At 41.5% G+C, this 13556-nt stretch overlaps 1 protein-coding gene across 2 annotated transcripts in view; it reads right to left on the reverse strand.

Annotated features, from left to right (window-relative positions):
• Positions 1–303: 303 nt before the first annotated feature.
• LOC142295162 (N-acetyllactosaminide beta-1,3-N-acetylglucosaminyltransferase 3-like) overlaps positions 304–13556 on the reverse strand; it is a 97899-nt gene continuing 84646 nt past the window's right edge. For both annotated transcript variants that reach the window (XM_075338245.1, XM_075338239.1), the window contains exon 2: positions 304–2129. In XM_075338245.1, the coding sequence (XP_075194360.1) occupies positions 981–2120 (1140 nt within the window). In that variant the 5' untranslated portion in view covers positions 2121–2129 and the 3' untranslated portion in view covers positions 304–980. The remainder of the gene's footprint in view (positions 2130–13556) is intronic.

Below are 13556 nucleotides of genomic sequence, written 5' to 3' on the forward strand. Positions count from 1 at the left end.
AACAGAACTCAATCCGATGTCTCCTAGTGTGAATCCTAGGCCAAGACGTCATTCAGACGTTTGTTTTATAAATGTGTTCTCTGTAGTTTTCACGGATAGAAAACACAACACACACATATACAGAGTAATACATATATTTTTATATATATATACACACACACACACATACACATATATATATATATATATATATATATATATATATATATATATATATATATATATATATATATATATATATACACACATACATACATATATATATACACATACATATATATACATATATACATACACATACATATATATATACATACACATATATACATATACACACACACACACACAGACACGCACGCACACATACATTATACATATATATATATATATACATACATACATATACATACATACATACACACACACACACACACAAACACCAAGTAATGTTGCGCTTTGTGTGACTCTGAAGTGGCTTTTATAATATAAGCTTATGGAGTATCTTGAGTGTAACGTGGCTCCTTAGACATTCATTGTAAAACTTCAGGCTCACAGAGCTGAGAGTGAGCCAGCTATTCGCAACAGCGCGGATATCATTGAGAAGCGGAGAAGAACAGCGGTAAATCTATTAATACACTCATACAACATTACATGGCATACTTACACACATTTTACAAAAAAATAATAAATAAAAAAACAAAAAAACAAACAAACAGTGATTCTTTAAATAGGGGCAAGGTGCCCTGTATAAGTGATTATGCAGCTTAGTTGTCATTTTGGGGGTGACAGACTCCCTTTATATATCAGAACATTTAATCATAAATTAACTTTGGATAAATTATATTTTTAATGAAAAAAACATCAAATAAATTAAACGCGACATAAATACAGCTTTTACAACCGTTTCTCCATTGAGTAAACTAAAGAACATAAACTTAAACATAGTTATCAAGTGACTGTTCTACCAACGTCAGTTCTTATTATGTACCTAAATAAATGGACAATTTCTGGCCACAGTCAAGTTGAGGATCTTGAATTGCCTTCCACATGACTAACATTTGATATGGTATAAAACGATGTACCATTAAAAGTTCTCTATAATAACAAGGATTGAATGAATCCAGTTTTACAGAAGGTACATGCACTCCAACTGTCCTCATGCCCATGTGAGAGGCTGGGCCAAGGCCAGCCTTTTCCAGACACATGCCTAGATAAACATCATCAATAGGGAATAGCTGGATGTCCTGAGATTTATTGTGGATCATGTGGGCAGTATATTTCGACATGAGAATTCCTCCACCTCCACAGTATGCTGGGTAGGAGTTAGATGTAGTAACCTGTACAGGCACATAATACTTGCTTCCAGCTTCACGAATAGGTCCAACATTAGCTATTAGCTGACCTACAAAAAGGTGTTTATCTGCTTCATGACTATGTAGGTAAGTAATTACATTAAAAGTGTTCACAAATACATCATCATCTCCATTAAAAATGAAGTTTGCGCCTGGACAGTATTCCTCTAGCCACATATGGAATAGATACTGCTTTAGAGTGAGATTAAAAAATGTGTCATGAAAGTCCCACTGTAGGATATCTCCGTATGTTTCACTTTCAATTTTTAGAAGTTGTCTTAAATGCCTGTCTTCCCGATCATTCTTTGAGGTTCCAGAGAGAAAAATCCTTTTCACATGAGCACCTTTATAATTGGTTTCTTTCCCCCACGTTTGACGAATGATGGCTCTTCTTTCGTAGTTACCCGGTGAAGATTTTATGGCAAGGAGAAGGAAGACATTATTAGATTCTGCTGCGCCGCCACACTTTTTTGGAGCGTTAAGAATTTGTGGAAAACTCCTGCAATGTCTATATAGCAAGAAATCCTTAATATGTGCTGGTAGTTTTACAAAACCTTCAATACTTTCCATTGATTTGTTTTCCTGGCATCCAGGAAGCCACTCAAGTTTTTCTTCAACTGGAGCAACAGTAAGTCGGATTGGAATAGCAACCTTCTGCTCCTCTGTGTCTAAAGTACTTGGTTCATCTCCATGCATGATAAACAGAAGTCCAACAATTCCCACACTTAGCAGGAGAATGACCTCTAACTTGACAAAGGATAGTCTCATGGTGACTCTCTGCAAGAAAAAAAAAAAATCACAAGTTAAGCTACTGAACAATGACAAGCTTTGCTTGATATAAGCAATGTGAAAACTTTTACAAATAGATTGAAGATAACTGTCATACACATTGAGGGCATGGTGTTAAAATGTAAAAGGTCTTCTTACAAATAAAAAATGGCATTCTGTTCCATAAAACACTAATTCCAAAAATTTGGAACGTTGTGTCAAATATGTGGAAATTTCTTATACTCACATTTTGGACACAACAGATGGTAGAACACTGATGAGAAGGTGAACATTAGATTTTTTTTTTTTTTTAAATGAAATGGAAAAATTTTACACAGAAATTGATAGTAGCAACACTCAAAAAGTCTCTAGCTTTTAATGCAGTTCCATCTGATTGCTCGAAGATCATTAGCATGTAAGGCTAGGTTCACATTTCCGTCAATTTGTATCAGTCACAATCCGCGGCTCTGGTAAACAACGGAATCCGTTTGGCGGATTCCGTTGTTCCCATAGACTTGTATGAGTGGCGGATTGTGACTGATGATGCTGCGTTGCATCCTCCACCCGACTGATCAGTCGTGGAACGACTGAGCGCCGGACGGAAGGAACGCAGCTTGTAACATTTTTTGAGCAGCGCAATCCGTAGGATTTCGCTGCGCATGCTCTCTCTGGCTCCCTGCACACGTAACCAAGGTAAATATAGTCCTTTGCTTAGTTACCCGATATTTACCCTGGCTACGTGTGCAGGGAGCCTGACACTTCCCCGCTCGGCTCCGCCCCCTCCTGCACTCGGCATGTACACACACACTACTGTCCCCAGCCATGCAGTCCCCGTCACTGACGTCCTCAGCGCCACATGGCCCCGCTTGGCTCCGCCGCCTCCTGCACTCGTTGTTCAAGTGTTGTTCAAGAAAGTGTCATACATAGAAATAATGGGTCCCAATAGCTAAAGTTCTAATTGGGCCGCCACAAAAAAGAATTATTTGGTGAAGTCATGGTGTATAGGCGCATTCACAGAAGAGCATACAGTACTTCCCAATTTTCTTTTAACATGGGGTCATGTATTGCAGCATGTACTAGGTCCCTATGTATTGTGGCACATAAAATGTGACTCCATTGAAGCTCCTTAGTATTCTGATTCACTACTAGCTACAGACCTTGTATGATGCCCCTACAGTAAATCTCACACAATTTGCCACCACAGTACACACACACACACACACACACACACACACACACACACACACACGTCCCTAGCTATGCAGTCCCTGGCACTGACGTCTTCAGCGCCACATGGCCCCGATCGGCTCCACCCACCCCGCACACATTCTCGGTGGCCGAACGATCAGTTGATCACCCGGCGGCCGGCTGCTGTGAGCGATCGGCTGATCACCCGGTGGCTGGCTGCTGTGAGCGATCGGCTGATTGCTCTCATTAGCCGGCCGCCTGGAGATCATCTGTTCACTCTCAAAAGCCGGCCAGCTATTGTGAACGATCAGCTGATCGTTCTCTTTTTTACAACGGAGTCCGACAATGAAAATTCATTTTTGTCATCCGTTGTACAACGCATCAGTCACAAGCGTCAAGCAACGCATGTGACTGATGCAAAACAACGGAAATGTGAAGCTAGCCTTAGGCTATGTTCGCACGTTGCGTTTTTTTCCGCGTTTCTGCAGCGTTTTTAGCAGCAGCGTTTTTGCGCTAAAACGCATGCGTTTTTGATTGCCAGCAAAGTCTATGGGAAAAGCAGAAATCCTGTCTGCACTTTGCTTTTTTTTCTGCAGCGTTTAATTTGCATATTTGTGGTCAAAAACCATGCTGAAAAAGAAGCAGCATGTCAGTTGTTTTTGCCATTTCTGCAGCGTTTCCTTAACATTGGAGTCAATGAGAAATGGCAAAACGCAACCAAAATCACAATTCCTGCGTTTTTCATGCTTTTTACCTGCTTTTCCACTGCGTTTTTGGCTCCAAAAACGCATGCTTTTCTGGACAAAATTTAATGGGTTCTAATGTTCCTTTACACACACACAATAACCGAAAATTTAAATGTTAAAAAATTAGAAACTTCACCTATTTTTCTGTTAAAATGTGCATAACCACTATTTTATCATTAAAAATGATAATTTCCCATATAGTTTTATTAAAAGTTAATTTTATACTTTTTTTCTCTTTTTTCATTCTTTTTGACTAATTCAACTTTATTTCTCAGTGTCTTGATCTCAAAAACGCATCTGCAGAAACGCAAGTGAAAACACAGGTAAAAAGCGCTAAAAACGCACTAAAAACGCGGTAAAAATGCATGCGATTTTAGCGCTAAAAAATGGTCAAAAGCCATTTGGTCAAAAACCAAGGGAAGGAAAACGTGCAGAATAAACTGCAGGTACTCCGACGCAACGTGCGGACATAGCCTAAGGGCTAAGCCACACGGCGAGAAAATCGGTGCGAGTGGAGTGCGATAAAACATCGCATTCCCCTCGGACCAATTCTAGCCTGTGTGTCAGCACACATGGGCGATTATTTTCTCAGCCCTAATCGGACTGAGAAAACAATCGCAGCATGCTGCGATTGTAATCCGAGACTCTTTCTCTCGCACCCATTCAAGTGAATGGGGCGAGAGAAAAATCACACTGCACTCGCGGTACACCGGTGTACTGCCAGTGCAATGCGAGAATGGCTATAGCTGACTACGCAGGAGAGAGGGAGAGAAATCCCTCCCTCCCCTCCTGAGTGCCGGCCCGCCCCCCGCAGCTGAGGTCTGCTCGCACGAACGGACCTCAGTTGCAAGGACACAGGCATGAGACTCGGCTCTGCTGTACTGCCAGCACGAGCCGAGTCTCATGCAAGGGGATCGCAGTAGTGCCCGTGTGGCCCCAGCCTAAGGCCGGGGCCACACGGGGACTACTGCGATCCCCTTGCATGAGACTCGGCTCGTGCTGGCAGTACAGCAGAGCCGAGTCTCATGCTTGTGTCCTTGCAACTGAGGTCCGTTCGTGCGAGCAGACCTCAGCTGCGGGGGGCGGGCCGGCACTCAGGAGGGGAGGGAGGGATTTCTCTCCCTCTCGCCTGTGTAGCCGGCTATAGACATTCTCGCATTGCACTGGCAGTACACCGGTGTACCGCGAGTGCAGTGCGATTTTTCTCTCGCCCCATTCACTTGAATGGGTGCGAGAGAAAGAGTCTCGGATTACAATCGCAGCATGCTGCGATTGTTTTCTCAGTCCGATTAGGGCTGAGAAAATAATCGCCCATGTGTGCTGACACACAGGCTAGAATTGGTCCGAGGGGAATGCGATGTTTTATCGCACTCCACTCGCACCGATTTTCTCGCCGTGTGGCTTAGCCCTAATAGTGATAGTTGGCCCTGTCCCTTGCATACATGAATTTCTCCAGAAACTGAATTGTTTGACGTGCAATAGATGATGGAATATTTGAAGACTTTACAATTTTACCTTGTCTGAAAAATGACCCGCTAGGTCTTTTTCATTATTCTATTATTATTATAGCGCCATTTATTCCAGCACATTATCAAAACTTGTCCCAACTTTGAGATGTGTTGCAGTCTTTAAATTTTTTTATACGAGTATTTTTTTTCAAATGAAATGGAAAACACATCTAACTTTTAACTTTACATTTCACACAATGTCAACTATTTTGGAAATAAGGCTATATATTTAGGCTAGGTTCACACAGCTGCATTTTGCTACATGGTTTTTGCTACATGGTTTTTGCCTTGCTTCTATGCTGATAAAATGCTGCTTTTTATAGTAATTGCTAAACCTATCAGATTCCATAAAGCTCATATACACACTTTTTCCTCACTGATCAGGAAAACGGCTGCGTTTTTGCTGCCTTTTTGAAACAAGCAGCATGTTAATTCTTTCAGTGTTTTTGTGGCTTTTTTCACCATTGAAAGCAATGAGTGAAAAAACGCAGCTGCGTTTTTTGCTGCTTTTTTGGTGAATTAGGGTATGTGCGCACTAGGCGTTTTTTTCACGCTGCGTTTGTGCGTTCTTTGGCCACAAAACACATAAAACACGCACCCACGGTGACAAAAAACAGACCCGTGGTAAAAACACGATGTGTTTTTACTGCATTTTTGGCTGCGTTTGCTCACTGCTTTTTTATGCGTTTTTTATCAGTGAACAATGTACTATGCTACCAATGTACAGTAGGCAGCTACGGGCTGCCCCCAACCCCCAGCTACCTATTTGTACCCGGCTGAGAATCAAAAATATAGAGAAGCCTTTTTTTTTTTTTTAAATTATTTCATGAAATAATTAAAAAAAAAAAAAAAATATGACATGGGCTTCGCCCAATTTTTGAGTCCAGCCAGGTACAACTAGGCAGCTGGGGATTGGAATCCACAGCGCAGGGTGTCCATGCTTTCTGGGCACCCCCGCTGTGAATTGCAGTCCGCAGCCGCCCCAGAAAATGGCGGTTTCATAGAAGCGCCATCTTCTGGCTCTGTATCCAACTCTTCCAGCTGCCCTAGTGACGGGTGGCTCGCTGGGTAATAATGGGGATAGGGCTAGTTGTATATTATCAGCTGGCCCTAAGCTCGAAATTCATGGGGTCACGCCAATATTAGACATGGCAACCATGAATTTCTAGTAAAGATAAAAAAAATACAACACACAGAAAAATATTTTTATTATAAATAAAACACAACACAATTAGTGACTCCATCTTTATTGAAATAAAGAACACCCCTCCGCAGTAATCTTGGGTCAAGTGTCCCGCGCCGTCCAATCCGGATCCAATATCATCTGATCAGTCTGCTGGAAGGCAAAGTGATCAGATGTATCAGGTTCAATGATGTGAATCACATCGCACATCAGCTGATTGTATAAAAGCCGTTTATACAATCAGCTGATGCATCAGTGCAAAAAAAAAATAAAAAATTTACACGTCTGTGCTGACTCCCGTCAGACCGATCGGTGCAGGACCCGGCGGTAATCAGCTGATGAAGTCTCCAGACGGCATCAGCTGATAGTTTAGCCGGCCGGGCGGTAAAAAGCTGGCCTCACCGCTGTCACTGTCAGCTGATTCCGTCAGGTGACCGCATCAGGTGATCAGCGCCAGGTCCTGCAGCTTTCGGAGGTGTCCCAGCCGTCTGCACACAGCAGGAGCGGTGGTACCGGGAAGAGGAGCTGGGAGCGGACATGTCGGGAGTCTGCAGACAGCTGAGTATGACATTTTTTTCTCTACTGTTCACTTTTGATTTCGCAGCTGCTTCCATCTCCTGCCCGTACATGGAGCCGCACAGGAGGTGGAAGCAGCGGTGGCGGTACCGGGAGGATTCAGGCTTCTCTGTTTACCAACGCCTGATTTTGGTTTGCAATGTATTCCTTCTGTTGGTAGCTGTTCAGATTCAGTTACCTCACCCCTTTCCACAGGCAATGCTAATTAAGCACCATTCTTGGATCTGTTCCGCCTTTATCAATGGTTGCTGTCTGGCACTGGGAGGGTCAGTTCTGATATAGTCCTGGTATGTGTAGAGCTTGCTCCACATGCTGGGACCTGGGCTGGTCTCTATCCACAATTGCCTTTTTTGCAACATGGAAGCGGCTATATACAGGTATGTGTGCTCCATTATGGTTCTGCTTTTAACTTTATCTAGGAGGCCGCATGGCACATGAAATACGTAATATAGGTTAGGACCCCCCTATTGAGATTTGCTGTGACGTTGGCAGGGGTGGCTCAAAGAATTGATCAATTATTTGCTAAAAAATTTTTTTTTTTTTTTTTTTTTTTTTTTTTTATTATAGTACAGTTGGAATAAATCTGTGAATTTTCACTTTTTATATGATGCATGCCAATTTCAGATCGTGCTGGCTCCTTTTTCTCTGTTTACCAACAGAAGGAATCCTCTTCCTGTACACGTCACTGTAGTACCCACCCCTTGCGTTTATAGCCGCGTTTTTAGTCATAGAAACGCAGCTATATTTGCAATTTGCGTTTTTCATTGTGTTTTTGAACATCTCATTGAACTCAATGGGTGGAAAACGCAGTGAAAAACGCAGAAATAAATGACATGCTGCTTTTTTGTGGTCACCACAAAAACGCAGCTACAAAAAAACGCTGTGTGCGGACAGCACTTCTGATAACCCATAGACATTGCTGGGGAAGCAATGTCACAGCGTTTTCTGCACAAAAATGCGGTAAAAAACGCCGCTAAAACGTCTAGTGCGCACTGGGCCTTAAACTAAATTTATTTAAACATACTGTAGACAAATGACACTAAAAACCATAACAAAAACATAGCTTTTTTTTTACTGCTAAGAGATCAGGTTTTGCTGCAGAAAACAAAAAGCCGCAAAAATGCACTGTGTGAACATAGCGTAACACTAAAAACTGCAGGTCTCATAAGAGATACCAACATAAGCTAATATAGTAGTTGACTGTGCTATGGAATAGCTTATTTTCACATTAAAAATATGGTTATTATAAAAGTAATTAAAAAAGACCTTGTGCATCTTTCATATGAATACATTGTAATAAGCACTAAACAGAAAAGATATCAAACAAGCAATTTGCCAGCATTTCCATTTACTTTTTGTAACAGCAGAAACTGTATCACAGCATTTGTGTATGAAGTGACTCAGGAACTGGTTGGAAGACAAAAAGGATACCCAGATTGCAAAAGAAAACACCATGTTTGCTTTTAACAGTTGTTATGTCTGTTATGTTGCAAGAGCCTATGCTCTCATGCTTATGAACAGGATTCACATCTTGGTTTTGGTTGGAACACATTCTTATGAAGAGATGTATAATGCTTTTTTCCAATACATTATTTATGATATGTTGAGTCTACATGTTGGGGGTGGGGTGGTGGTGGGGGGGGGATGTTCATTTGATGCTGGATTTCAGCTCATTTTCCAATTTAAAGACTTTTAAATGTAGAACACAATGCAAACACAAGACTTAATATACTATGTTAACCAGGCCACAAGGTTTAATACACATTAATGCACACATACCGTATTTTTCGGACTATAAGACGCACCGGACTATAAGACGCACCCTTGTTTTAGAGGAGGAAAAAATAGAAAAAAAATAAAATTAAAGTAAAAGAATGTGGTCATGACACACTGTTATTTTACTGCTGACAGTGTTACTGAGGTAATAATATCCCCAAATTCTGTCCTCATATCCCCCATTCTGGGTACCTTCGAGGTATATATGGCCCCCATCGTGGAATATGTATGTTCCCCATCATTAAATGTGTGATCCTCCAATCTGGTGTGTGTGTGTGTATATAGTAATATTGTGTGTGTGTGTGTGTGTGCATATATAGAGTTATATAGTGTGTGTGTGTGTGTGTGTATATATATATATTATATGTGTGTATATATATGTATATATATATAGTGTGTGTGTGTATATATAGTTATATACTGTGCGTGTGTGTGCATATATAGTTATATACTGTGTGTGTGTGTGTGTGTGTGCATATATAGTTATATACTGTGCGTGTGTGTGCATATATAGTTATATACTGTGTGTGTGTGTGTGTGTGTGTGTGTGCATATATAGTTATATACTGTGTGTGTGTGTGTGTGTGTGTGTGTGTGTGTGTGTGTAATATATATATGATCCAACCCCATCCAGGTGTACAGTAATGTCTTTATATACTATATTATTTATTGCCTTACTTTTACTGATGTGCTCGAGGACCTGCAGTGATGTAATGAAGAGGCGGGGCACTGTGCTGTTCTGTGCTGCTCTTTTCCACCCCTCTGCATTACATCACTGTAGGTCCTTGTCAGCTACGGGAGACTGTTTCTAATGCAGAGTAAGGATCAAAGTGAAAGTAATATGAATCCTCAGCACAGAGACTGCGGCTGTGCTGTGAAGGTATGCCGTGCTCTGGCCTGGACACTGCAGTGATCTGCACTTCCCCCCGGGCCAGACATGACTGCAGCGGCTCCCTGCTCCTGCCTCCTACACAGCGGACACAGTCTCCCCAGCCGCTGCAGGAAGTCGGCGTCTGGAGCTCCCACGTGTGACCGCTGTTTACATTAAACTATTGATTTGCTGCTCCTCACCCCCGCTGACTGCAGAGAGAGGTGGGCGGGGAGCAGCTAATGAATATTCACTTACTTTAAGCAGCGGGCACACGTGGTTTCTTCAGCCGTCGGCTTCCTGCAGCAGCGACCCTCCCTGCCTCCTGTGATCCCACTGCATAGCGCTGACTCCCCACAGTTCCTTACCCGCAGCTTCAGACCATAAGACGCACCCCACACTTTCCTCCCAAATTTGGAGGAAAAAAAGTGCGTCTTATGGTCCGAAAAATACGGTAATATGCATGAGAAATTAGAAATAAAATATCAACAATCGCTGCTTTGTGTCCGAATTAAAAGTTGAGGTATTACTATTTAGGCAAGTGATGGCAAATCACTAGAATAGGCCATCAAATAATGATCACAATATACAGTCTTGTCAAAACGAGGGCTCAATTTGCCATGCTGCTTACATCAAATACGATGTAAAGGATTTATTTAATCCAAGATGTTTGCTGATTCCAAAGATAGTTAACAGACCCAATCATCAGGACACTTTGATGATTCACTATATTATACACTACAGTTCAAAAGTTTAGGGTCACTTATATGTGCTTTCCTCTCAAAAATAAGGAAATATATTTTTTTCAATGAAGCTAACATTAAATTAAACAGAAATACACTCTATACATTGTTAATGTGGTAAATGACTATTCCAGCTACAAATGTCTGTTTTTTAATGCAATATCTACATAGGTGTATCGAGGCCCATTTAAAACAACCACCACTCCAGTGTTCTAATGGTACATTGTGTTTGCTGACTGTTAGAAGGCTAATGGATGTTTAGAAATCCCTTGTGCAAGTATGTTAGCACAGCTAAAAACAGTTTTGCTGATTAGAGAAGCTATAAAACTGACCTTCCTTTGAGCTAGTTGAGAACCTGGTGCATTACATTTGTTGGTTCCATTAAACTCTCAAAATGGCCAGAAAAAGAGAACTTTCATGTGAAACTCGACAGTCTATTCTTGTTCTTAGAATGAAGGATATTCCATGCGAGAAATTACCAAGAAACTGAAGATTTCCAACAATAGTGTGTACTACTCCCTTCAGAGGAGAGCACAAACAGGCTCTACCCAGAGTTGAAAGAGAAGTGTGATGCCCCGCTGCACAACTGAGCAACAAGACAAGTACATTATAGTCTCTAGTTCGAGAAATCAACACCTCACAGGTAGTCAACTGTCAGCTTCATTAAATAGTACCCACAAAACGCTAGTGTCACATCTACAGTGAAGAGGCGATTCTGGGATGCTGGCCTTCAGGGCAAAGTGGCAAAGAAAAATCCATATCTGAGACTGGCTAATAAAAGGAAAAGATTAATATGGGCAAAAGAACACAGACATTGGACAGAGGAAGATTGGGAAAAAAGTGTTATAGACAGCCGAATCTAAGTTTCAGGTGTTTGGATCACACAGAAGAACATTTGTGAGATGCAGAACAACTGAAGAGATGCTGGAAGAGTGCCTGATGCTATCTGTCAAGCATGGTGGAGGTAATGTGATGGTCTGGGGTTGGTTTGGTGCTGGTAAAGTGGGAGATTTGTACAAGGGAAAAGGGATTTTGAATAAGGAAGGCTATCACTGCATTTTGCAACGCCATGCCACACCCTGTGGACAGTGCTTGATTGTAGCCAATTTCATCCTACAACAGGACAATGACCCTAAGCACATCTCCAAATTATGCATGAACTATTTAGAGAAGAAGCAGGCAGCTGGTATTCTATCGGTAATGGAGTGGCCAGCCCAGTCACCAGATCTCAACCCTATTGAGCTGTTGTGGGAGCAGCTTGACCGTATGGTACGCAAAAAGTGCCCATCAAGCCAATCCAACTGGTGGGCGGGGCTTCTGGAAGCATGGGGTGAAATATCTCCAGATTACCTCAGCAAATTAACAGTTGGAATGCCAAAGGTCTGCAAAGCTGTAATTGCTGCAAAGGAGCATTCTGTGACGAAAGCAAAGTTTGAAGGAGAAAATAATTATTTCAAGTAAAAAATCATTATTTCTAACCTAGTCAATGTCTGGACTATATTTACTATTCATTATGCAACTCACTTGATAAATAAAAGTATTATTTTTCATGGAAAAGACAAAATTGTCTGGGTGACCCCAAACTTTTGAACTGTAGTGTATATTATATTTTACACACACACACACACACACACACACACACACACACACACACACACACACACACAGTAGGACGAGCAAAATAAAAAAAATCATAACTTACATCTAATCTAAAACCAAAAGTTCTAGAAAAAAAAAAAAAAATAAAATATACATTATGCTTCCTTCTCAGTAACGTGTCCAAAAGAAGTCTTTGATATGGGAAAATAAAATCACCTTAAATCATTAACTTAATACCATGAATTTAGACGATACAAGGGTATTCACAGAAAAAAGTAAACTCCATGTTTGGTGGTTAATAATAAATGAAATGCTACCTATTGTTCAGATCTTATAAACTGGTTTCCTAATCTACCTTTGCCCTTCAGAGTGGAACCCTATCAATTTTGTTAATGTAAGTGACTATTGAGAATCAATTGTTTTTACACAGCACCAAGAAGGAAAAATATCGAGGCAAACACACATTTACACGCTTTGGCATGCAATCAATGAGGTTATTAATGGCTGTCTGAGGAATGTTCTGCTATGCTGAATGGACTTGGGCACGAATATCATCAACATTTGCTGCTAGCTGCTCCCTTTGCAAATCCCGACCAATGGTGTCCCAGATTTGCTTGATGAAAGACAAGTCCGGAAATTCTGCAGACCATGGTAGTATGTTTCAGCCATACAGGCTAATCAAAGTAGCATAAGCAATATGAGGCCTGGTGAAATAGAGTTTAAAAATGGCTCTGGGATACTTTGATTTGGGGGTGGAACTAGTGATATGGCCATTTCTCTGATGCAATGCAGAGCTGTTAGTGTATCTGGAGTTAAGACTGGAGATGTCTCACTACCGAGATTATAATCTCAAGAGTTGGACTAGTGTAATGCTTCCTCATTAAGGCCTCTTCATGGCTTCTCTCATGTGATATCCATACCAATCTCCAGCTGACACTGCATCCAAGACAAAAGCAGAACTCAGCGCTCAAAAGGCTAGACCTCTATTCCAGCCTCCATTGCAGTCTTCCTCTATACCATGGGTCTCAAACACGAGGCCCAGGAGGCTGCTTCTTCTGGCCTGCAAGCACGTAGACCCCATAACAACCGCGGCCGCTACACAAAGAAGCCACAGTCAGCAGTTTACTTCAGGTGAATGATTTGTGGCATCGAGCAGAGAAGCTCTCTTCACATCTTTACCAAAGGCCAGCAGCTGATGTGTGTGTATGATGTCAGCTGCTAGCCTCTGATTGGGCGGTGGCTGCCATTG

The sequence above is a fragment of the Anomaloglossus baeobatrachus genome, chromosome 1, assembly GCF_048569485.1.
Source record: "Anomaloglossus baeobatrachus isolate aAnoBae1 chromosome 1, aAnoBae1.hap1, whole genome shotgun sequence".
NCBI classification, from domain to species: Eukaryota; Metazoa; Chordata; class Amphibia; order Anura; family Aromobatidae; genus Anomaloglossus; species Anomaloglossus baeobatrachus.